This window comes from Larus michahellis, chromosome 17, assembly GCF_964199755.1.
Source record: "Larus michahellis chromosome 17, bLarMic1.1, whole genome shotgun sequence".
Taxonomy (NCBI): domain Eukaryota; kingdom Metazoa; phylum Chordata; class Aves; order Charadriiformes; family Laridae; genus Larus; species Larus michahellis.
Window position 1 is genome coordinate 3565472 of NC_133912.1, and position 23760 is coordinate 3589231.

Consider the following 23760-nt stretch of genomic DNA (forward strand, 5'->3'; position numbering starts at 1 on the left):
TGAAGGGCAGGTCGTGCCTATCAAACCTAATATCCTTCTACGATGAGGTGATCCACTTAGCGGACGTTATCTGCTTGGATCGTTGCAAAGCCTTTGACACCGTTTCCCACAGCATCCTCCTGGAGAAACCGTCCGCTCACGGCCCGGACGGGCGTACCCTTCGCCGGGTAAAAAACCGGCCGGACGGCCGCGCCCAGAGAGCGGCGGCGAACGGAGTTAAGTCCGGTAGGCGTCCGGTCACAAGCGGCGTCCCCCGGGGCTCGGTGCCGGGGCCACTTCTCTTTAATATCTTTATCCGCGATCCGGATGAAGGGATCGAACGCACTCTCAGTAAGTTCGCAGATGACGCTAAACCGGGCGGGTGCGTCGATCCGCTCGAGGGCAGGTCGGCTCCGCCGAGGGATACGGACAGGCCGGACCCGCGGGCCGAGACCAACGGCACGAGGTTCGACGAGGCCAAATGCCGGGTCCCGCACTTGGGTCACAACAACCCCACGCGGCGCTACAGGATCGGGGCGGAGCGGCTCGAAAGCGGCCCGACAGAAAAGGACTTGGGCGCGTCGATCGACAGCCAGCCGAATACGAGCCAGCGGCGTGCCCGGGCGGCCGAGAAGGCCAACGGCATCCTGGCCCGTATCGGGAACAGCGCGGTGAGCCCGACTAGGGAAGCGAACATCCCCCCGTACTCGGCGCCGGCGAGGCCCCGCCTCGAGCACCGCGTTCGGTTTTGGGCCCCTCGCTGCAAGAGGGACATTGAGGCGTCGGAGCGTGTCCAGAGAAGGGCTACAAAGCCGGCGAGGGGTCCGGAGGACGAACCTTACGAAGGACGACCGAGGGAGCCGGGGTCGGTCAGCCTGGAGAAGAGGAGGCCGAGGGGAGACCTTATCGCCCTCTACAACTACCTGCAAGGAGGTTGTAGAGAGATGGGGGCCGACCTCTTCTCCCTGGCGACAAGTGATAGGACGAGGGGAAACGGGTTCAAGTTACATCAGGGGAGGTTTAGGTTGGATATTAGGAAACATTTTTTCACTGAAAGGGTTATTAAACATTGGAATAGGCCGCCCAGGGAAGCGGCGGGTCGGCCATCCCCGGAGGCGTTTAAAAAAAGGGTAGACGGGGCACTGAGGGACACGGTTTAGAAGCGGCTCTCGTCAGGGTAGGCTAAAGGTTGGACTCGATGATCTTAAAGGTCCCTTCCAACCTCAACGATTCTACGATTCTAGGATTCTACGACCGGGGTGGCCGGGCGGCCGCGCAGCCGGATCCCATCAAGGCCTTCGTCGGGCACGGGGTGGCGAGCGGGCCTAGGGAAAGGGTCGGGGCGCCGGCGAGGCGGTACCCAACGTAAGGTGTTCGGCGTCGAGACGCGACGGGGGCGCGTAGCAAGGCGGGGATCGGCGTCTTCTGCTGAGCGGGGAGGCCCGCGATAGCGGCCGCCGGCGGGACACGGGGTCCGGGCAGGTCTGGCGTGCATATTTTGCCCGTCGTCTTCAGCAGCGGGGTTTCGGAGCGTCGGACCGGGCCGCCCGGGGCCAGAGTCGAGCCGTCCCCTTAGAAGGGATTTAAAAGGCAGGGCGAGGCGGGGCCCGGGGACGGGGCGCGGCGGCGGCGGTTTCGGCCGCAGCCGGCAGACGGCAGAGGCCGTCGCAGGCAAGGTCCCTCGCCAGCTAGACGAAGGTCCGTTTCTAGGAAGTGACGGATGTCCAGGGCCCCGGCGGAGGGCCCCTCGAGGTCACGGGAAGGTTGCGGCACCAGGACGAGCGGGGCCTCGCCACATTTAGCCGTTTGTAGGACGGCGGTCGCGGTCGGGCGGCCTTGGAGAGATAAGCAGGGGAGACGGTCTCACCGGACCGACCGTTCGCGAGCAGACACCGTGCGGCCGAGGCAGCTGGCGGGAGCGGGGAAGGGATCGCGGCGCCGGCGAGGCCTCGCCTCAAGCGCCGCGTTCGGTCGGGGGACCCGGAGGCGAGCGGCCGGGCGGGCGAGGGGTCTGGAGACCGGCCGGCGCGAGGAGAGGCCGAGGGAGCCGGGCGTGTTTAGCGGGGCGACGAGGAGGCCGAGGGGAGGCCTCGTCGCCCTCCACGACTCCCCGCGAGGAGGTCGGAGACAGGCGGGCGCCGGCCTCTTCCCCGAGGCAAACGACGCCGGGAGCGGAGGAAGCGGTCCGAAGCTGAGGCCGGGGAGGTTTCGGTTAGATCTCGGGAGGAAGTAGCGTGCTGAAGGAGCGGCCAGGCGCCGGGAGGGCGCTTGAGAAACGTCTAGAGTGGGCACTCGGGGGCACGCCTGAGCGGCAGAGGCCGCCGGTCTTTCGCTCGGCCTCGACGATGTCAGGGGTCCTTTCCGACCGTACGGATGGCGCGATGGCGTTCCGGCGCGCGCCCCCATCCTCTTCCCGGCCCCCCGGGCATCCCGCGCGAGCGCCTCGCGGCCGTCATTGTAAAGTAGTTTTGCACCGTCTAAGGCAAAGCCGCCCCGCTCCGGTAGACGGCCGTCGCCCCTCGTCCTCTTGGGACGTGCCGTCGCTGATGGCCCCTCCGCCGCTTTCCGGCGGGCGCGCCGGACGGCGCAAGGCCTCCCCGGCGCCTCCGGAGATGTTGGAGATTCAGCATCTCCAGGACGTCCCGCGGCCGCGGCCCTCCGGGAGAGCGGAGCCGAGGGGGAGAACGCCCCATCCGGACCCGCCGGGCGTCGCGGGCCCGCACGGCGGGCTCCGCAAATCTAGCTGCCAAGCAGTCCCCCTGCGAGGTCCGCGTCTCTCCCGCTCGGGCTGTAGGATGTCGTGGGGAAGCGTCAAGGGCCTCGCAGGCGTCCGGCCGGATCCTAGGCTTAGCTCTGCCCTCGTCTGCTGACGCGGCCGCTCCCTCCTAGAAAGGCACGACGCGGGTCAGGCAGGAGCGGGCGTTGCCGAATCCCCTCCATGTCCCAAGCGAGTCGGCCGGCTGGCGTCTGCGTTTTGTGTAGAGGAGAGGTCTTCCCGTCTGTGGAATTCCCTCTACGCCTAAGGTCGGGCGCCCGTGCAGGAGTTTGCATCGTCGCCTCGGTTGGCGTTTGTCTCCGGGGGCGCCTCTGCCTCCCGGGGTCCACGCCGTCAGGCGCGCTCTCGGCACGAGGCCGTCGGCGTCTCCGCTCGGGTCCTACGGCGTCGCGGGGCCGCGCGATTTCCGGCGCCTGACTTTTCTTTTCCTGTAGTCTTGTGCGGCCGTGCCCCTCCCTCACCTTCGCGCCCGCCGGTGTCCGTACCCCGGTTCCACCCGTGCGTAGGGCCGCAGCGTCGTACGGAGGGAGGAGCGTGCGTCTTTAGGGGCGCACCCGTGGCCTTTTTCGGGGCACCGTAGGGGAGGGATCCTCGGGAACGGGCAGTCCCGGGGCCGGGCGGCGGCCCGTCCGTGAGTCCCGGAGCGCTCCCCGCCCTCGTTTCTGTGCCCTCGCCCCCGTCACGGCACATGGCCAATCTAGGCCTCGGTCTCTGCATGCGTCCGGTGCGGATGCGCCCTTTGTCTGTCTCCCGTCCCTCCGTGTCTGTCTATCTGTGGCTCAGGGCGGGGGGGGGGCCACACACACGTCTCTTGTTTTGTCGGGAGGCACTTTTTCCCGCGGGCCTCCGGGCGGGCGTCCTCCCCCTGGCTTTTACTTTGTCACGGTCGGGGGGGGGCGCATAGGGGTTCCCTTTGCGCGTCGTCTTCCCTGCCCTCGTTCCTCCCGCTACGGAGGCTCGGCCTCCACAGACCGGTCTCGCGCGTCGCCTCGGTCTCGACAGCCGCTCTGTGGGAGTCCTCGGGCAGGGCCTCCCGTAGAGGTTGGTGCCTGTCTCTTCTTGCTGCTGGCCGGCCGGCTGTAGAGCGGGCCTCGGGACAGAAGCGTGCCGGGAGGGAGCGGTCCGAGACAGGCACTGGGCGGGATGACCTCGAGGGTGTTTTCTGACCCGTGTATTGTCAGGTCGTCCTCGATGGGGCTCTTGCCGCCTTGCTGGGTGAGGCGCAGCGACTCGTCTCTGACCATGCCGGGTTCCCTCTAGTCTCTGGCGAGCCCAAAGCACCTCGTCAGCCCCCTTCAGGTACCGGCGGGCCCCTCGAAGGGCGCCTGTCCTCGCGAGAGAGGGCCCCCGGGCGGCGTCTCACGTGGGACTCGGGTCAGGCAGGTCCTCCATCTGCGCCTCGCTCCTTGCCGCCCGCCTCTCGCCTCGGAAGCACCTCGCCCGACCTAGTCCCTTGCCTGCCAGAGTGCCCTGCTTAAGGAAGCGAGTGCCTGATATCTACCTGCCTCTCGCCTGCCTCCCCGACTGACTGCCCTGACCGACTGCCCTGACCAAGTTCCTCGCCTCCTGACTAAGTAAGTAAGTAAGTAAAGTTCCTTGGCCTGCCTCCTCCCTCCCTCCCAGCCAATGACCCTCATCTTCCTCAGCTGATGGACATACCCGACAGGCCTGCTAACGCCCGTCTCAGGTGCGGCCCGTCCCCCCACCCCGGCCCGAAAGAGCACACACGGGGGGGGTATCGACTTTATTGGTGCAGGGCGCCGGTCCATGCGAGGAAGGGGCCCTCCGCAGACAGGCCTGGGAACCGAGGCAGCCCTGCTTCCCCCCCAGCTCCCTCCTGGCTTCCCCCGGCTCTCTGCGGGGCCTGGGGTTTGCCCCTGGGGCTGCGCAGGGGCAGAGAGGGGCTCCCGGGGCTGGGGCCTGCCGGCCAGGGCCCCTGCTCGTCGCCCTGCGAAGTGCCATGAAAAGTGCCGTCGCTCTTTGCTCCGTCCCTCTGCGCTACGCTCCCGAGGTCGCTCAGGCCTGCCGGGGTAAGGGCGGCAGGACCCGCCCCGCCACTTCCTGCCGCCTCCCAGGCCCTGCCCCCGCAGCGGCAGGCACCGTCGCCCCATTGGGCCCCCCCCATTGGGCCGCCCCCCTCCCGGCCGACCAGAGAACCACACCGCCTCGGAAAACACTGCCCCTAACCCAGACGACGCGCCGGACGCCCCATCGCCCACCGTCCCATTTTCCCAGACCCTCCCGAATGGCGGCCGGTCCCCCAGAAGCGTCCCGGGCCGCCACACCACGAGCGTGACACCTTACGACCCACCCAGACGCAGCACAGCATCTCAGAACGGATTCTGCCACCACTAGATATGGCCCCAGCACCCTGTCCCTCCTCTCCTCGCCCAGAAAATGACCCCTCGGGCCGGGAACACTTTCCTCCCGTACAATATCCCCCGCTCCACCATTCTCACCGCAGCCCCGGCCTCCAAACACGACACCTACTGCCCCACGACACCTGTTCCGCTCAATGCACCAACCCAGGGCCTGGGCCCTCTCCCCCTGCTGCCCGCATGCCCCTCCTACGCCTCCGGGGACCACCGGGTCCGATCCCCGTTCGCACGTGACCGCCCGATGGCCCATTGGAGCACCACATGGCCGGCACACAACATCAACAACACGCAGTCCCCCAAGCCGGGCTATGGGGACACCCTAGGCGACCGGCCCCCACCACGCAGCGACAACAACGCCACTACGCAGCCAGCACCCCATCCCAGAGCGCACGCTCCGGGAGGAAGCCCGCCAGAGGATCGGGGCGCTCCCCGACCTTCCTGGATAGGCGGCAACAACCATCCCTCCACAAAGGCGCCGTGCCCACCAGCAAGACAAGACGCCCCCTGACGCCACGCCAGCCAAAGGCCAGGTGACCCCATACCCCTTCCCACAATAGTGCCCCTCTCCCCGGACGTGCCCTCCCCACAAGAGGGGGCCAGGCACAATTTCCACCAACACGACGCCACTACCGTAGCCCTGTCTACCCCAGACAGACCCCCAGGAATGCACCCCGACCCCTGCTCCGACGACACCTTCCTCCAGGTGTCCCCCCAACTCGCCGATAGCCCGCTCCCAGTCAACCCGCAGAATGAGACACGCCCCCCCCTGCCGCCGCACGGATGCGCCCGGTGCCCCTGGCCGTCCAACACCACCATCCCACCTACGACCTTTTGGACAGGCGCCGGGAGGGCCCGCCCGGGGAGGCAGCCACGTCACCGTCCCGAGAGGTGCTCGGGAAACGTCTAGACGGGGCGCGGGAGAGGCCGTCGTTCGTTTGCTCAGCCTCAACAATGTCGGGGGTCCTTTCCAACCACAAACATCCTACGATTCTATGAGCTGGCCCACGCCCGGCAACTGGCCCCTCCCCAAGGCCTGCTGACAAGGCCGTTGCCGGGACGCCCCTCACGAGCCCCTGACGACAGCCCCAACACTCCCCAGACGAGCTCCGTGAATAAAGGCAAAAAACAACAACCGGGCCCCGCCTCCCCCATTCCTCCATCTCGGGGGCTCCGGTGGCCATCGGAGACACCCGCCGCCCCCCCCGCGTGCCCGCAACCCTCCCCCCGCATCGCCCCCTCTCCTCTCCGCCTCGACCCCAGCCCCGTTTCCACACGCATGTCCCTCTGCCCGCTCACGACGCCCCTACGCCACCTGCCCCCAAAACCCCGCCTCTCCGCCGCGCAGATGACGCACCACTGGCAAAGGCCCACGACGAGCGTCGACCAGGTGCTCCGGGGCCGCCACCCCCTGCCACCCAGACAGGGTTCCCCTCGCCTCCCTCAAGACCCCGCCAATACACCCTACCCTGCCCCAAAATGACAGCGACGGATGACCTGCCGCGTCGCCACCCTCCTTTCCTCCCTCACCCGGCCTTTCCAATCTCCGCCCACAAACGCGCGCCTCCTCTCCCGCATCCCGACGACGAGGCCACGACGGGCGAGAAAGGAGACCGAGACCCGCCGGCGACGCAGAGCTTCCCCCCCCGCGGCATCCCAGCAGGGCGCACCATCACAGAACACGCCCACCCAGAAGGCACCTCTAGAGATCGTCCAGTCCAATTGCACTAGACAATCTCCCGATCGCTCCTTCCCAGAGCACAACAGAAGGGCACCCGAGACCGTGCGATGCTACGGGGAACGTGCCCAGACCAACTGCTCCGACTAACCCACCACGCTTACAGCATCGCGCTACGCTACTCGCCCCGGCACGCTGGCCGCGGACGAGCCCCCGCCTGACAAGGGCTACCTCTCCAAACTCTCCCCTGCCACACAGATGCGCCGCCTGCTCCCAGCCTACGAGGCGCCCCCACCCTCTTCCCGAGCCCATCGCTCAGGGGACCGGACTGGTCTCCCACCCCCAGAGCACCCCCTCGCACGGGTCCCCTCTGACACACCAGCCCCTTTGCATCGCCGGCCACGCAGACACCCCCCACAACTCCCACGCCCCACCGCGCTGCCCTGCCACGCTCACACCTCCCCTCCGCCGCCTGCCCCCCAAAAAATGACACAGGGCACCTCTCGACCGCACCCCCGCCCCAGGACGAGCGACCTCGCCGCCCTCCGCTGCTCTGCCGCCCAGCGCCCTCTCCCTTGCCGAGACGCCCCCTCCGTGCAGCCCCATACCCTCGGCGCCAGCCTCGCCCATAGCACCCCAAGCATCCCCCTTGCGTCGGCCCGCATCGCCCCGTGCTCTTCATAGGGCTGAGACACCCCGCGACGCTGGGGCTCACAAACCCCGTAACCCGGATGCCTCACAGGCACAACAGCCCCCAGTGAGGGGCCCCGGCACCCGCCGCCCTCGTGCGACGGCCGCCCCCCTCCTGAGCGCCTTCGCGCCCTGGCAGCCCGTCACCCCACCTCACATGTAACTCCTCCCAGGGCCCTGGACGGCGGCACCTGCCTGCAGCTACGTCGCCCAGGCTTCGGGGGCCCCGCCCGACGCGGCCGAGGGCCGACCCGAGCGACGCGCGCCCCGGGGCCGACCGGCCCCCGTCGCCGCTCCTCGTACGCCTCACGCCCTCGACGGCCATCGAGCTCGCCCGCGCTCCCAGGCTCTCGCCTCCGGTCGTGACGCCTCTCTGGCACACTTCTCCCTGTGGAAAGAGTCCTTGCCCAGACATAGCCGCAAAGACTGCCTCGGAGCGTGCTACCCCTCCGAATCTCAGCTACGTGACAGAAAGGACCGCTTGCGCGCCAAGACTCCTCGACGCGTACACCCCGGACGCCCTCTGACACTACAACCCGATGGGGTCGCGCCCCGACTCCTCGCCCTAAAGGACGTCGGGGAGCGGAGGGGCTCCCCCCTCGACCGCGCAGCAACCGCCCGACCATCTCCCTGTCTCTTCCGCACCTCCCTGTCCTCTGGGCGCGACACCGCCCGGCATCCAGGGCCGTCGCCTCTTGTGGCGACGCCTTCCCAGGGAGAATCCAACCTCATCGCTGTCGCGTTTTGGACCGAGACCCGCGTCACGGCTTCTCACAACTACCATAGTCCACGCCGCCCTCCCCGACCGCACCAACAACGACGCCTGCGATCGCCTGAGGCCACAGTCCCCAGCGGCCATGGGATGAACCCTGCACAGCCTGCCTCCCGGACGCCTTTGCCCGCCTCGGGCCCCGCCCTCCGCTCCCGCCCCGCGCCCCCTACGGCCGCGATGCTGCCGGGGGAGGACCCGCCGCCGGTCCTCCTCCCCGTCCCGTGACGACCCATCACGTGAAAGCAGCTAGGTGGTGTTGGCACACGATAAACCCCCTTGCGTTCCAATGCCGCTCACCGAGGCGGAAGGCTAGGCACGGCGGGGTTTACCTCGTGAGCGATACCCGATGCATTAGTAGGCAAACTAGTTTTGGCAGACCGTAAACCCCCTTGCGTTCTAACGCTCCTCGCCGAGGCGGGAGGCCAGGCACGGCTGGGTTTAAATTCCAAGCGATGCCCGATGCGTTAGTAGGCAAACTAGTTTTGGCAGACCGTAAACCCCCTTGCGTTCTAACACTCCTCACCACAGTGGGAGGCTAGGTGCGGCTGGGTTTATGTTCCAAGCGATGCCCAATTCACCCCTATCGGTCCAGTCACGTTTACAGTACATTAGGCCGTCACCGTTGGGACAGGCCAACGGCGTATACAAAGGCCGGCTTGCAGTGACTCCACGACCTGCGGCGCCGGACCTGCCCCAACCGGTACGACACCCGGACGAACGCCGCGCCGGGCGGCCGAAGCGCACGCTCACCTGGCCGGGCCCCCTCCTCGGCCCCGTGCTCCAGCGACGCGCGAGGCTCTGCCGGGAGCCTCTTCTCCGCCGGGGGCGCCGTCTCCTCGGGCGCCGATGGGCGCCTCCGCCGCCTGCCCCTAAACACCCATGAGCCCACGAGCGCCATGCCCTCCACCGACCGCCACCCTTTTCGTAGGCCCCTTCCGGGCAAGGCCGCTCTCGCCGTCCGACGCATCCTCGCCGCTCCGCTCTCCTCCTCTCCTCGTCCTCCTCCACAAACAGCCCACCGCCTTTATCGCGGCGAGCTCCGCGCCACCGCTCGGCCGGCCGCTCGCCTCGCCGCTGCCTCCTCCTGCCGCCCTTTATCCTCCTCCTCCTCCTCATGCTCTTCCTCTTGCTCCGGCTCCGCCGCCTCACCAAACCTTGCTGCAATAAAAAGGGGCACCTACCGTACAGGATGATGCTGGCGTTGGTGTTGCCCAGCTTGTTTGTCGCCACGCACGTGTAGTTGCCGTAGTCCTTCTCCGAGACGTTGAAGAAGGTCAGTGTCGACAGGCGGCCCTTGCTCTCGATCCGCACGCCCTCCAGGCCGTTCGCTAACCTGCGAGGAAAGGCGGGGGCCCTCCGCGACAGTGCCGGGGCCCTGCCCGGAGAGCCCCCTTCGCGTGGGCCGCCGTCGGCCCCCCATCCCCCCGACGCCGAGGCTCCGCCTCGCCGGGCGAAAGCGCCCGCTGCTCTCCGTGCCGCGGCCGCCCTCGCCGGGAGAAACCCCACGGCGCCGCCAGGCCCCTTCCGCCCTCGGCCCCGTGCTCAGACACGACCGCAGCGGAGCAGCTCCGGGTTGCCGCCGCCGGACCCGCCGCCGCCACCTCCCCTCGCCGCCCTCCCGCCCCTAGGCTTGCCGCCGTCCCCCCCCCCCCCCGGCCCCGCCCCGTCTCGACGGGGAGCCCGTCTCACCGCCCCTCACCTGGTGTCCTCCTTGAACCACTGAAACTCCGCCACAGGGACGGCCGAGGCCTCGCACTGCAGGATGCCCTTCTGGCCCACCGAGGCGCCCGTGTTCTTGGCGTTCGAGATGTACGGCGGGTCTGCGGAGACGCCCAGCCCTGTCGCCTCCGGCCCCGTGCGCCCGCCCCGCCGCTCCTCCCCCATCCCCCTCACTCACAGTTGACGGTGACTTTGACTTTCCGCACGTCCGGGACGGCCACGTCGTTCACGGCGCTGCACTCGTACTCCCCGGACTGCTCCCGCGTGATGCCCGTGATCTCCAGGTACTCGTCCTCGCTCGCGAACCCGGGCCCTGGGACACAGCCGCCGACACGGAGCGCCGTCACCATTCCGCCGCCACACGTGCGGGACCCCGGCATCCTCGCCCTCCGACCGGGCCGCTCCCTGCGGCCCGCCGCCTCGCCCTCGCCTGGGCCGCCTCGACAGAGACGTCCCTCCGTGCCCCACGGGCCGGGCGGCTCGTCCGCCGAGCCCCCAGCGAGCTCTCACCTTTCCCGGACAGGTGCCGCCACGTGACGGTGGGCTCCGGTCGGCCGAAGGCCAGGCACATGAGGGTCACGCTGCTGCCCTCGTTGACAGTGATGTCCGACGAGATGTTGACGATCTGCGGGGGAACTGCCAAAGACAAAAAAAAAAACCCCAGCCGCTGTCAACGCACCTGCCGGCACGGACGCCTTGGCGCGCCGCTGGGAAGCGCCGGCCCCAAGACCCGCCCCGACGACGGCCGCCGCCCTCCTCCCTGTCGCCCTCTCCTCCCACCGACCCTGTCCCTCAAAGCTGGCGTCGCCCGGCAGGGACGGGAGGCGGACGCGCCTGCCGCCCGCCCGCCCGCGTCCCGATAACCCACTCTCCGACCCGGCTCGTATTGTAGCATATTTATTAAAGCTCTTTCAATTACTGAGCGCCTGCTCCGTTCAATACCAGCCGCGGTGATTTATATGGCTCCGCGCCCAGATACTCCCTCGCATAAATAACCCGGCAATCTCCACTCTCATAAATATCCCCGGCCCCAGCAAAAAGCAATTAAAGCCCGCACACCGATGCCCCGCCCCGGGGCTCCGAGCCGCCGGGCCGGCAGACGCCGCCCCCAAAAGGGACCCGCCCCAAAAAGAGAGAACAAGCGAAACTAGGCGCACACGACCACACACCGCCCCGACGGGACCCCAAAGGATGCCCTGTGCCACCCCCCCTGCCCCCCCCCCTCCCCCCGCCAAAGGCTGGACGGGCCACGGGCCCCGCTTCCCATGCCGCCGCACACCCAACCCTCGCGCCAAGGGTTTTCCCCCGACGCCGCAAGGATGCAATGCTCCCTCAAAAACCCCACGGCCAGCGCCGCCTGGAATCGAAGCCCGGGGCCAGGCCTCGTGCCCGCGGCGACCGTCCCTGCCCTGCTGGGGCTGCCGTGCCGCTCCCCAAGCGGACCAGACAAAGGGACGTCCGGCGGCGCGCCTGGGGGCCGCGTGCCCCGAGCGGCTCGGCCAAAACCGCCCGGAACCGCCGGGCTCCTCGCTGACATACGCCACAAAACCTGCCCCCGGCGAGCCCGTCCCTCTCGCGCGGCCTCCCCGGCACGGGGGGAGACGATGGCCTTTTCCGCGCCACCTCCGCCGACCGCCTCCTTCCCCGGCGCGCCGGAGGCGACGCTCAAGGACGCGCCGTGGCGCACGCCCGGCGCGGTCTCCACGGCCCCGTGGGCCCCACGAGGCGGTCAACGTCCCCGCACCTCGACACGTTACTGCAGAAGTATAGTCTCCTACGAGCGCAGCGAGCTTGTCCGAGTCCTTCAGGGGAAAGCAGCGACCCGAAAAACCGAGAATGTGCCGGCGAGCCCCAGAACGCAGACTCGGCCTTCAGGCCGCCCCGACGAGCTCTGCCACCGGCAGGCTGCAGAAACCCCTTGCTCCCTCAAAGGTCTCACCTCCTCCCCGACGGCCGGCGCCCCTCGGCCTCTCCCCTCCGCTCGCGGCACCTCAAATGACTACCGGGACCACCGAGCAAACAACGTCGACCTCCACCACGAGGCGTCGCACGATCCGCACTCGGCCGCCCATGTGTGAGCTGGCCGGCCGGCTTTCTCGCGGCTCCGCTTCCATCCGAGGGGACAACAGGGCCGGCAACGGAGACACCACGAAGCCTACCCCTGCACACGTTATCTGCCGCTCACAGCCCTGCGCCCCATACGCACCGCTGCTGGCGGGCTGGCGCACCGCCGGGGCGGAGCGGGCGCCTCCCACACGTCGCAAACCCCCAGGCCCCGACTCCGAACGCTGGGGACGGCCACGCGCAGCTCACACGACAAAACCAGAGAATACCGTATGTCCGAGGAAGCCCGGGCGCTCCGCGGCCCCCGACAGATACGTCGTCGGCGTCGCCATCGTCGTTACGCCCCTGCCTATCAAGCCCGAACGCCACTTCCTATTCGCATCTGCTATCCTGCGCTCCGTCCCCAGCAAACCGGGAGGCGCGCTGGCCCTAGCGGCTCCCCTGCGTGTCCCGTCACTAAGCCCCCTGCGCCACAAATCCACCCGACATGCAAGAACCTCCTGCCCCCTGTCGCGGCTCCTGCGCTGAGCCCGGGCCGCCGACCTCTTCGTCCTAACGTGAGCGGGCAGCCGGGCCGCGGAACGCCCGTTCCGCGACACTGGACGACTCGCCGCCCTCGCCGGCTTCACCCTCCTACTGCTCCTGTTGCCCATCGCCAGGACCCGCGAAAACACAATGCGCAACTACCGAAAACACTCTCATAGCTTAGAAGAAACGTCAGTCTCGTAAACCACGGACCGGCGACTACATCTCCGCTTAGAGTTTTTCCCCCGCCGCCCCAGAACAAGAGGACTGAAACCTCTGTCTCCACCTCCCGAAGCCGGTATTTCATACTAAACGGTTCTCGGACACGCAACACACACACGCTCCCTCCTCCGCCCAAACCGCTCCGATAGCGCCACGAGACAACGCGTGCGCCGGCTCCGACGCGACAAACAAGGCCGACGACAACTCCCGAGCCGCCGCCGAAACCGGTCCAAGGCCGCGAGAGTAAAACATTGCCACCCCGCTAAAATCCGACCGGAGAGAAAACACGCCCTCGCTATCGACAGTAACCACGCCAACGCTTCAACGCTCGGCAAGCCCGCCAAGAACCCTCCCGTCTCCTCCGCGCAGCCCTGCTCCCGTCAGACCCTGCGCAGAAGCGCCCGGTCTCATCGCGGGCGGGTGGGCGGACGGACCCCACAGCGCCCGGCCGAGGGACGCCGACGCGCCCTCGGCCCGGCTCCCTCCGGATTCGCCCCCGGCACGATTGCCGTCCCGCTCGCCTCTGGCGAGTCGCCCCTGGGACGCGGTCACGCTCTCCGGACCCAACAGGCGGGGGCAGGACGTCAGCCGGAGCTGGATGCGCATCCGCGCCCTCCCGGCTCGGGACCAGCGTCCCCCTCCCGTCACCTGGGTCGCAGACCGCACCCACAAAGGACCCCCACAAAACCTGCCACGCCGAACATGGGCGGGAGCCCGTCCCCCTCCTCGACACGTCGACACTTTCCCTCCTGGCCAAAAAAGGCCCCTAAAAGCCCTAACGCTTCCCAAGAAACCCTACAGCTCCTACGAGGCCTAAAAGGTCCTGAAAAACCATACGGTTCCTTAGAGCCCCCGAAGTTCCTAAACTCCCTGAAAGCTCCCACAGCCCTATGAGACGCGAAGAGCATCCGCAAGCCCAAAGAGCTCCTGCAGCCCTCAAGGATCCTAAAAAAAAAAAAACCCCTTACGGTTCCTCCAGGCCCCAAAAGTGCCAAACCACGCCGAAAGCTCCTACAGATACGGAAAGCATCCCGAAGCCCCAAAAGCTCGCGCAGCCCTAAAAGATCCCGAATGCGATCCCTGCGGCCCCGGCGCACCCGTTCCTCGCGCGGCAAGGCACACGAATACACGCGTTGCTGCTACAACCCGGGCCCAGAGCAGAGGACGCGGATGCAGCACGCGGACGGTCTGGCACGGGTCGCCGAACGAGGGCGCCTCCCAAATCCCTCCGCCGCGAGCCGGAAGCCCGAGGAGCCGGGGAAATGCCGCCGTCCTGCCGCGCCGCCGGCCCCGATCGGACAGGAAACGCCCCCGAGAGGCGGCGGGGACGTGCGGCGGGGCTCGGGATCCCGTCCCGCCACCCCGTAGCCCGCCGCCGCAGCCCTCGTCGCCTACAACGTCACCAAGGCTCGGAGAAGGACGTCTCAGGCCCCCAATGACGTTGCCATCGATCCCGCCGGCCAGGCCGACAAGGACGGCATCTCGAGGGCGCGCCGCCTTCCCCTTGGCGCGGGGAATGCTGTGGGAGAGGCGGCGGGCGGCCGGGTCCGCGCGCGGACGCGTCTGGCACCAGGCCGGACCCGAGCGCCGCCGGGCAGGAGGAATCCGGTGACACGCGCGACCGGGGAGGTAAAACGGCGCTCCGGCCATACCCTGTGAGCGCTAGGAGGCCGGTACGGCCGAGGCGCGCGCACGGCTCCTCTGACCATCGCGTCCGGCCGGAGCCGTCCTGTCTCGCGAAGGATTGAGCTGGGCGCGCGGTCCGTCCTCCTTCCCGTCCCCGCGCGGAGCCCTCCACGTCCCCAAAGGGACGGGTTGCGCCGCCCTCCTACGTACTGTGCCGACTCGTGTCCCGCTCCCCAGCACCCTTTCCCCCGTTTATCCCTGGAACCTTACAGTTGCCTCCCCCTGCCCTACCGAGAGCCGGTAGGGACGCCAGCCTCTCCTCGCCACGCCTACAGGATCAACACAAATACGACCCGGGCAGAGAACACGCGGAGATCGAGCGGGAGGAGAAGGGCCTGGGGGGAGGTGGCGGCTGAGAAGCTCAACCCGACGCCGAAAATGGCATCGCCTGCCCAGAAAGCCCCCCGCGGCCTGGCCTTCCTCCCCGGCTGTGCGGCCGGCAGGGCGAGCGAGGGGGCGTTCTGCCCCGCCGCTCCGCTCGGGAGAGACCCCTACTCGGAGTCCTGCGTCCGGCTGTGGGCGCGCCGGGACGCGGACCTGCTGGACAGGGTCCAGAGGAGGCCCCGGAGAGGGCCGGGGAGGGACTCTGGGTCGGGGAGGGGAGCCGCGGGACGAGGGGGAACAGCTTTCAACTGGAAGAGGGGAGACGGAGACGGGACACCGGGAAGAAATTGTTTGCCATGAGGGCGGTGAGCCCCCGGCCCACGTTGCCTGGGGAAGCTGTGGCCGCCCCGTCCCTGGAGGGGTTCGAGGCCGGGCTGGACGGGGCTTGGGGCAACCTGGTCTGCTGGGAGGCGTCTCCCTGCCCGGCGCAGAGGGGCGGCGCTGGACGTCCCTTCCGACCCAACCCGTTCCCTGATTCTGTGATTCTAGAACAGCCACAGCAACGCGCCCCCAGCTAGAAGAACGGAGACGGCGGGGCTGTCGCTCGTCCGGGAAGAGGCGGGGCCGTCACCCGCTCCGTCTATTGACGTGCTAACATGTCCTCGTGCGCACAAGAGACTGCATAACACCTGGCTCCGCCGGCCGGCTCCCCCCGCTCCGCTCCCACGCCACGCAACAGCTGAGGAAAAAAGGGCGAGAGGCTCCCCTGTCGCTCACGCGCAGTAACCCCGCGACAGGCACGGGCCCCCACGTGCGGGATGCCCGCCGCCGTTGACCTGTCCTCACCCGCCGTCCGGAACGGCACCTGCGTTCCCGGGGGGGTGCCAGGACGCGCCGTGGACAAACGTGGCCGCGACCCCTCCCGGAGGCCCTCCCCGGCCCCGAGGAATCTCCTGGCACGGGGGCGAGATGCTCGCCTTCGGGAGCTCGGGGGAGAACGCCCGGTGGGGGTGCGCGGTCCCCGTCCCCCGCCTCGTTCATCGTCCTCCCTTCCTTGTACGAGACTGCAACTACGAGCCCGCGCAATGGCGATGACATGCTGAGGAAGCCGGCAGCGGCACGGTCTCGCCCGAACGGCGCGCGGCCCGCACGGGATTGCATCGACCCCACGTAATATTAATCACGGCTAAGCTAATGCGTAATGTTCCGTCGGCCACAAAAGGCATTGGCACTGTAATTTCTTGTTTGTCCGCAAAGCCGGCGAGAGAAATCGAATGTGAAAGCGATGCCACTAAATTCAATAACAATAAGCCTGTGATTTATCTCCTTCCTTTACTGCTCGAGAGCCGCGCCGCCCCACGTGCCGACGAGTGCGCCCCGTCTGGCCCCGGCGCGTGCCGCTCTGGGAGACGTGCCGTCCATCCCTTGCTCCGCAACCGAGAAAACCGCCCCGGGGGGCTGGCCGCGGGCGCGCGCCTCCCTCACGCTGCCCTGCCTCCTGACGCTACGTGCCACACCGGCAACGTCCCTCGCCGGCAGAGCCGGGCGATCCGGGGGACCCTCCCGAGCGCTAGAGGTCCCGGCCCCTCCTCCGGTCACCGGGGCCGCCCGAGCCCCTGCCGCCCCTGCTTCCACTCCGCGGCCCGCGGGCCGACGCGACCGGATCTCACGAGCCGCCACCCGACGCGCCGAGGCGACGACGGACGGCCTCGGCCTCTCCCGCGACCGCACGGGTCCGGTGCCCACCGGCGGGGACGCCTCTGCCACGCTCGACCGTGCGGGATGAGACAGCATGCCGGTCCTCGTGGCATGACCGTCGACGACACGTGACGCTGATGCGCGCCACGGCACGCACGCTGACTCACCTCCCCGCTGCCCCTTACCGCCGGGGCCCGCCCGAGTCGCTCGCCGCCGCGCCGCTGCCTTGCGCCCGCTGCGGGTTCCCCATTTCGGCGACTATCTCCCCTCTCCCTTCTCTGGGTCGTAAACGCTCCTCAACGATGGTCTCCGAGCCCGGGAGCGTCCCGCGGCGCGTCCCCCGTCTCCACGTGCGGCGGGAGCCCTGCCACGGGGCCGGACCGTGATGCTCTGACGCCCGTTAGGGTGGAAACCCCGCAAGAAAACCTCACCGGATCCCAAAAAGGGACGGCCGAGCCGGCCCGGGCCCCTCCGCGGGACCAAATGCGAAACCCGACGGGGACAGACCGGTCGCGAGCCGTCGCGCCGACTCGACGCCGGCGTCCGGTGCCCTGTGCCAGGCGGAGCCTCCCGACCGCTTGCCGCACGCCCTTTCTCTCCGGGTTTTCGCGTTGAGACGGGGGAAGCCGTAAAAGCAAAACTCGGCGCGTTATACCTACTGTGTAAACCACCTGTCGGTAAATTTATGAACAATTAGCAAGCGAGAGTGCTTCCCAGGGAGCTATTTGTGTGCGCGCGCTAAAACCTTCTTTCGGATCGGAAATATAATGGGGAAACGACTTCTCCGGTGCTCCCCCCTCTCCCTCATCCTCGCTTTCTGCTGTAATTAATCGCCTGCTGCCGAGCTTCCGTCGCGTCGGCTCCCGGTCCCTGCGGCTCCGATCCCGCCGGGGCCTTTCCCGCGCGCCAAGGCTCCCGGAGAAGGGGAGCCCCGGGACGTCCTCTGGGGGCTCCCCGCCCTGCCCCTCCTCCGCGCTCCCCTCCACACTTCGGACCTGGCTGTTACTAGCACGTCGTGATGAACGCTTTAGGGAAGGTGGCCGCTCCCGCCGCGGCGGCGGGTGCCGCCTCCCTCCTGCCCGTCGTCCCCTCGCTCGTCGCAGGCCTTCCCTCTCTCCGGGCTCCTTGCAACATCTTTTCTTTTCTCCCCGTTGCCGCTTCCCGCTCTTTTGACGCCCGCTGCTCCGCTGGGCGCGCGCCTCTCCTCCGCTCTGCCCCTTCCTCTACGAGTCCCCTGGCATTTCTTCTTGTCCCTCTGGCTGCGTTTGGGTTCCCCCTACGCTCGCCGCTTCCCTTCTGTTCCTTCTTTCTGCATATTCTTCCGTAGGCACACAAAAACCCCAAGCCATCGCCAATTGGGACGGGGTCCCGAGGGGCAGAAGAAGCTCCCGAGGAGGACGCGAGCCGGCTGCGCGGGTCGCCGCTTGCCAGGCGCTACTTTCTACCGCCCTTTCCCTTCTCTGGAGTCCTTCCGCGTGCCACACGTGCGCCCCTCGCGTCAAAATACTGCAGCGTCCGAACGCTTACAACATGAGCGCTTTCTACCTTTAGTGCCAACGATGGACTCTTCCCCGCGATGAGCCGGCAAGGCCGCGCCGCTCCCCGCGCCTCCTCGGTCGGCCCTCCGCCGTACGGCCCCCCCCGCCCCGGGTAAGGTTTCAATAGCTATCGCTGTCTCGGCTCCCGCCCGGACGTCAAAGCCGGCGCGATAAACGATCGCGAAATTAACTGCGGCCGTCGCGAAACCTGCGGTGCCGGGCGAGCCTGGAGCGCGGCCCGCGTCCGGGAAGAAGAGCGGAACAAGGGACGGCCCTCGTCGAGACTCCAGGAGCCGGCGGTTATCCTTACGAAGGACGAAATCGGCTCACCTGGCTTTCCGGAAGCTGGCGGGATAGCTACGCCTGCATCGCCACCGCTTGGAGAGGTGGCGCCTGCGCCGAGGGACACAGGATCGGAGCCGGGAGCGCTTCCTTCCTCGGACTCGGGAGGACCGACCGCACGACCGGGACCTCGCCACCGGAAACGAAGGCCGCGGTCCTTCCGAACCCTGCCCGGCCCCCAGGGCGAGGAACGCAGCACGACGCCGAGACGGGAAAACGGATCGCGCCAAGGCGAACCGAACGGTAACGACGCCGACCGCCGGGAGAGGTTTCAATGACAAAAATCCGTGGCGAGCAGGATTAAGGCAGTACAGGGGCAGGGTCTCGAACTACGTCAGAAACCGAGGACATCTGAGGAATACCGCAGACCATGCCGAGGTAGGGACGGCCGGTATCGACGGGCAACACCGAGATCTCGGGTGTCGCGGACGGGGTGTCGCGCCACGCGTGGGCCCCGAAACGGTGCCGCGCTACGCTACGCCCCTTCGATGCGTACTCCTTCCTCCCTACAGCTGCCTGAACGAGGAGGACGCCGGGACGCTGACCTCAAAAACCACCGTCTAAACCGAAACATGCACCCCGAGCTCCGCGTTTCACACGGAAACGACGATCCGCAATTAAGACGATCCGAAAGGTGCCTGCCCACCCAGGCAGCTCTACGATTCCCTGACGCTATGAACTATACCCCACGTCCTGAAACTCCCCGTGCCGAGGAGGCGCGGCCGAGCCCTGGCTACCGTCCGCCGCGCCCCTCGCGCCGAAACCCTCTCGCGGCACGATGCCGCGGGGTCTCCCGGCTCGTCCGCGACGCTTCCCGCCTCCCGAGAGGCGACGTGGGCTTCGCGGGGGGGTGTCATGCCTCCGAGGTATCCCCGGCCCCGCGGCGTCCTCCGCGCCAGCTGTCTAGGCCGCAAAGGCAACGAGGTGCCTCCTGGTCTGCTCATACGAGATTACACGCCGAGCCTCCCCGCGCTCCTCGCTCCCTCTGAAACACCCCGGCACGGCCCTGAAAGCGTCCGTCCCGTCATCGCGAGGGAGCCCCCGGAAACCGGAGGAAAAGGGAGACAAAAGAACCCCTCTGGCCCGCTGCCATCTACGCTCTTACGGGCCCTCTTTGGCGGCTGCTGCGATACACTGATCTGAGAAACGTATTAACGCTGCCACCGACGGACACGTTTACCGTGGACGGCGACTCCCCGGCAGATTTATCGCCGGGCTGCCGGGAGGGAAGGCCGGGCCCCGCCGTAGCGCAATTAAAACCCCACTGAACGCGGGGACGAAGAATCGATGCTCTCTCCGGTCAACTTTTACCTTTGCAAAGGGCCAGTATAAATTAATGGACCTGACGGCACTCGCTAACCAGTGGCCGCTGCCCGCCGGCTGCTCCGCCGGCACGTGCCGGGCCCTGCCTGGCCGTCCCCCGTGCTCCTCCCGCCCTGGCCGCCTCCTTGACGGAGGAGGACGCCGAACCTCTTGTTGAAGCCGACATTTAGGGCCGGGAGAGCTACCGCCGAAAGAGGGCTTCGCTCTTGCCCTGCGAAGCGCGTCCTCGGCTCGCCTGCCTCCTCGGAACGCCGCTCCCTTCCTCCCGGCACGGACCGCGGAGCTAATTCTTACCCGCCCCCGTAGAAAACCACCTCCTCCCCAGCACGCGGGCGCGGGGGCTAACGGCTCCGAGCTCCGAGCCGCTGGCAAGCGTGTCTGACGCACCGGACTGCGCTGCAGAGGAAGCGAGAACGCAGCAACGAAGGATCTCCTTCTCCGGACGTGACCGTCGCTGCAAGAGCACGTCTATCTACACGTGCATTTTCTTGGCGCCACGACTTGGGCGAACCGCCTGGCTTGAGCTTAGCGCCAGAATAAACAAACGCAAAATCTTCCCGGCGCGGTCTGCGTCGCCTCGGCCTCCGTAACCGCCCGTCCCTGCCTCCTCTCAGGCTTCCCCGCGGCCGCGCGGATCGTTGCGGCGGGACCCGTTCGACACGGCTCGCGCCCGCCGGGGGAAAGCTCTTCCCGCCACATCTCGGAACGCCTCGCCGCCGGACCCTCACTCGGGATGCGAGCTGTCCCTCGCCGCGGGCCGCCCGAGCCCAGCAAGCGTCTACGTTGCCGACCCCGCTCCGAAAAAGGGGCGACGGGAGCAAATACGGACCAACTCTGCCCGCTCGCCTAATATCATTAGGTGCAAAGCACTTGGGTGCTTCACCCATGTTGACCGGACGGATTAGCACCATCGGAGAGAAGATGGGATAAACGGATTAAAACTTCGCGGACGGACGGACAGACGGCTCGCACGCCACTCCGACGGGGGGCGCGGGAGAGACCCTGCCGCCAGGGATGGAGGGGACGCTCCCGGCAGTCCGCCGCTCCCCTCTTCCCGAGCCGAGGGGCCCCCCCGAGGCGCTCCCGCCGGGAGCGGCCCCGAAAAGCCCACGGAAGGGTGGCCCGGATCGAACCCCGCCTCCTCCACGCGGGAAGGATACGTAAATCGACGGGTATCGGTGCCGAGGGCTTCTCGGAGACCTGTCGAGGCCGAGAAATTTCTCAGCTTTGCTCATTGCAAAATCGATACCCATCAGCTGTTTGAAATTAAAGGAAAGATTAGGTCCCAGTTTTATACACGCTTTATTGTATTCCGAGAGCTTTCTACTCGGCCAGATAAATCTTCTTTAAGAGGATTGAGAAACTTTCATTATCTTTATCTAACCTGAACTAACGCTACCTCTGAAAAATTAATCTACAGACTGGACACAAGCCGGCAGCCGGTGCAAAGCCGCCGGGATCCGGAGGCGGCGCCCGCCGGAGTGCTACGGGCACCTCCGATCTGCTGACGCACGGATAGCCCCCGTCGCAGCGGCCTCAGCAACGCCGCTTCCCGACCCGACGGCGTCTGCTACACCGACATCCTCGCCTACAAAGCCCTGCGCCGACAGCCCGTCGCCATCCCGCCACGTCTTCCGCACGTTCCTGCCCTCTCTCCCGAAACCCGGGGGCCTCGTGCCCTCGGACTCGGCTCCTCCGCTGCGTCCGGCAGCGCTTGGCTTTTGGCTGCGCCGAAGCGTCTTCTGAGGCGTGCCCGAGCGCCTTACAGCCACCTCCCTGAAAGCGCGAACCGAGCAACGTGGGTCCCGAGCAGCAGGGACGGGTCCGATTCGCAGACGGGACCGGCAAGGGAGCGGCGGGAGGAGGACGCCGGCCTGGCGTCCCCTGCGCCGCGCGATGACCGGACGACGCGGCGAGGCTGAGATGACGTGAGTCCGCCTCCCCCCCGTGGCCGACGCCCCTGTCCCCGCGAGGTCCCGCCCGCAAAGCGACACCCGTTGGTCTCGTCCCTACGTCTCCGTCGCCGAGAGGGCCTCCGAACTCGTCGCGACTCCACGCGTCCTTCCGTATCAAACAGTTTGGCAACCGTACGTCGAGACCTACCTTGCACGATGAGATGGACGCGTGAAGTCTTGGGGTGATTGTCTGTCTGCACGGAGCAAGTGTAGGGGCCCTCATCGTAGATATCCACGTTGTGTATCTTGATGCTGTACTGGGTCTTGGTGTTGGAGAGGATGACCACCCGGTTGTCTATAGACCACTTGTCGTTGCCGGCGTACAGGATGGTGCTGCGGTTCAACCACGCCACCCGCGTGACCCTGTCATCCACGGTACACCTGCAAGGGAAGAGACAGAGGGTCACCGACGCGAGGGGCACGACCGACGGCGAGTATCCCGGACGCTAAAAGGAGACGCCAGCCCGCTGGCGCGGGCTCCCCGTCGCGCTCGTCCTAAAAGGAGACGCCAGCGGGACGGGAGCTGCGGCTTGGGCTCCCCGTCGCACTCGGCCGGATCGCCGGCAGGGAGATGGCGCGCGCCACATCCCGCGCCCCCTGAGATTTCACAGGAACGGCACATTCACCACAAACCCAGCCCTGCCTTTTCCATTCACGCAGAGACGAGGAGCCGCAGACGAAATTCCCGCTACGTTTGACCGCTGCGAGCCACGCCAACGCTGCACCACCCGCCCCGCACATGGAGAATTTCAGATGAAGCTCTAAAATTCACTGACGGTTCGGTTTGCCGGCGCCGCCCTCGAGCCATCCCCGGGGCGATATACGCGCACGCTGCTGGGGAGAGGGGCCGGGCGCGCGCGGGGGGAGCGGGGAGGAAGAGAAACAGCCGGAGACGGCGTGCGGGGACGAGAAGGGAACATTTGGATAAGCGGCCGTAAATCCGACGAGCGCCTCTGACACGCGACGCGGCCGTTGCCGTTATTTATTTCCTGCCTGGCTCCCGCCCTCCCCGCTCCGAGACGGTTCGGCAGCTCCGGCCCGCGACGCTGCCGGACCCTTGGCAAAGAACAGAGCCGGGGCGGGGGAGCGGGGAATAAAAGGGAATGAAAATGCGCCCGGAGAATGTGGCTTTTTTCCTTCCCTTCGATAGATTTTTGCCATTCTATTTACTGCCGGCCTTTGCCGCCGGCGCCCCCGCAGCAAAAATGCCGAGCGTTTGGCTACATTGAGAGCCCGGCGTTTCTCGGGAGCTCCGCTTTCCCTGCTCGAGGACTGCGGCGAAGGAGCTTTTCGTCGGCTTCCGAGCAAACCGGGAAAACCCAACTAGGCGCAAGCTTGTGCCGCCGACGCTGCCGCAGCTTTGTGCAGCCGAGATCTTAGGGAAAAGGGAAAACGGTCCGTCGAGAAACGCGTGCGAGTCCCTCTCCGCACGCCTGTAAATTCGGAGAGGGGCCGTCGGGCCGTCCCCGTCCTCGCCGCACGGGCTTCGGGGGTGTTATACGCCTCCCTTGCCGGGATCGCGGCGCGTCACCTCCATCGAGATTATTAATCGGGCGGAGGGAAGGGGCCACGCTTGGCGTGCTTGAGGGTGCCCCCGGGCGCTCGGTTCGCGGGAACGAGCCGTATATCCTCCCCGCCAACGAGTAATTTTCCCCTCGCAGGAGCTGTACGTCTCCGCCGGCCGCGTCGCGGGGGGATGCCGGGAAAGACGGATGGCTCTCCGCGCCCGCCGTGGAGCGGACGGCGTGCCGGGAGCCCGCCCGGCCTCGTGCCGGGGCCGTCGTTGTCGGGAAGCCGAGCCCTCCCTTCGTCCAAATTAACTGGGGGAGAGCTAAGCGCGGCCGAGTTAAGTTCGGCCCTGGGGGATTCCAGTCTAGTGGACTATTACTGCTGTCTCACTTCATTATAATGAATAATAAAGAGATACTTACACACGGCTTCGGTAAATTATTCATTGCGCGCGCTGCAAAATCAGGGCAGCGATATGTAAAACAGACAACGTGCGTGTCTGCGCTCGTATAAATATCCAGACTACGGCCCCGCGAGGTACTCTCGGGTCGCCTCGTTAGGGGCGAAGCGCAAGGACTAGGGTTG

At 67.3% G+C, this 23760-nt stretch overlaps 1 protein-coding gene across 5 annotated transcripts in view; it reads right to left on the reverse strand.

Moving 5' to 3' along the window:
* LOC141732449 (opioid-binding protein/cell adhesion molecule homolog) overlaps positions 1-23760 on the reverse strand; it is a 318029-nt gene that overhangs the window by 11890 nt on the left and 282379 nt on the right. For all 5 annotated transcript variants that reach the window (XM_074561476.1, XM_074561477.1, XM_074561475.1 and 2 more), the window contains 5 exons: positions 21815-22047; positions 10500-10625; positions 10168-10302; positions 9970-10090; positions 9452-9603 (listed from right to left, as the gene is read on the reverse strand). In XM_074561476.1, the coding sequence (XP_074417577.1) occupies positions 9452-9603; positions 9970-10090; positions 10168-10302; positions 10500-10625; positions 21815-22047 (767 nt within the window). The remainder of the gene's footprint in view (positions 1-9451; positions 9604-9969; positions 10091-10167; positions 10303-10499; positions 10626-21814; positions 22048-23760) is intronic.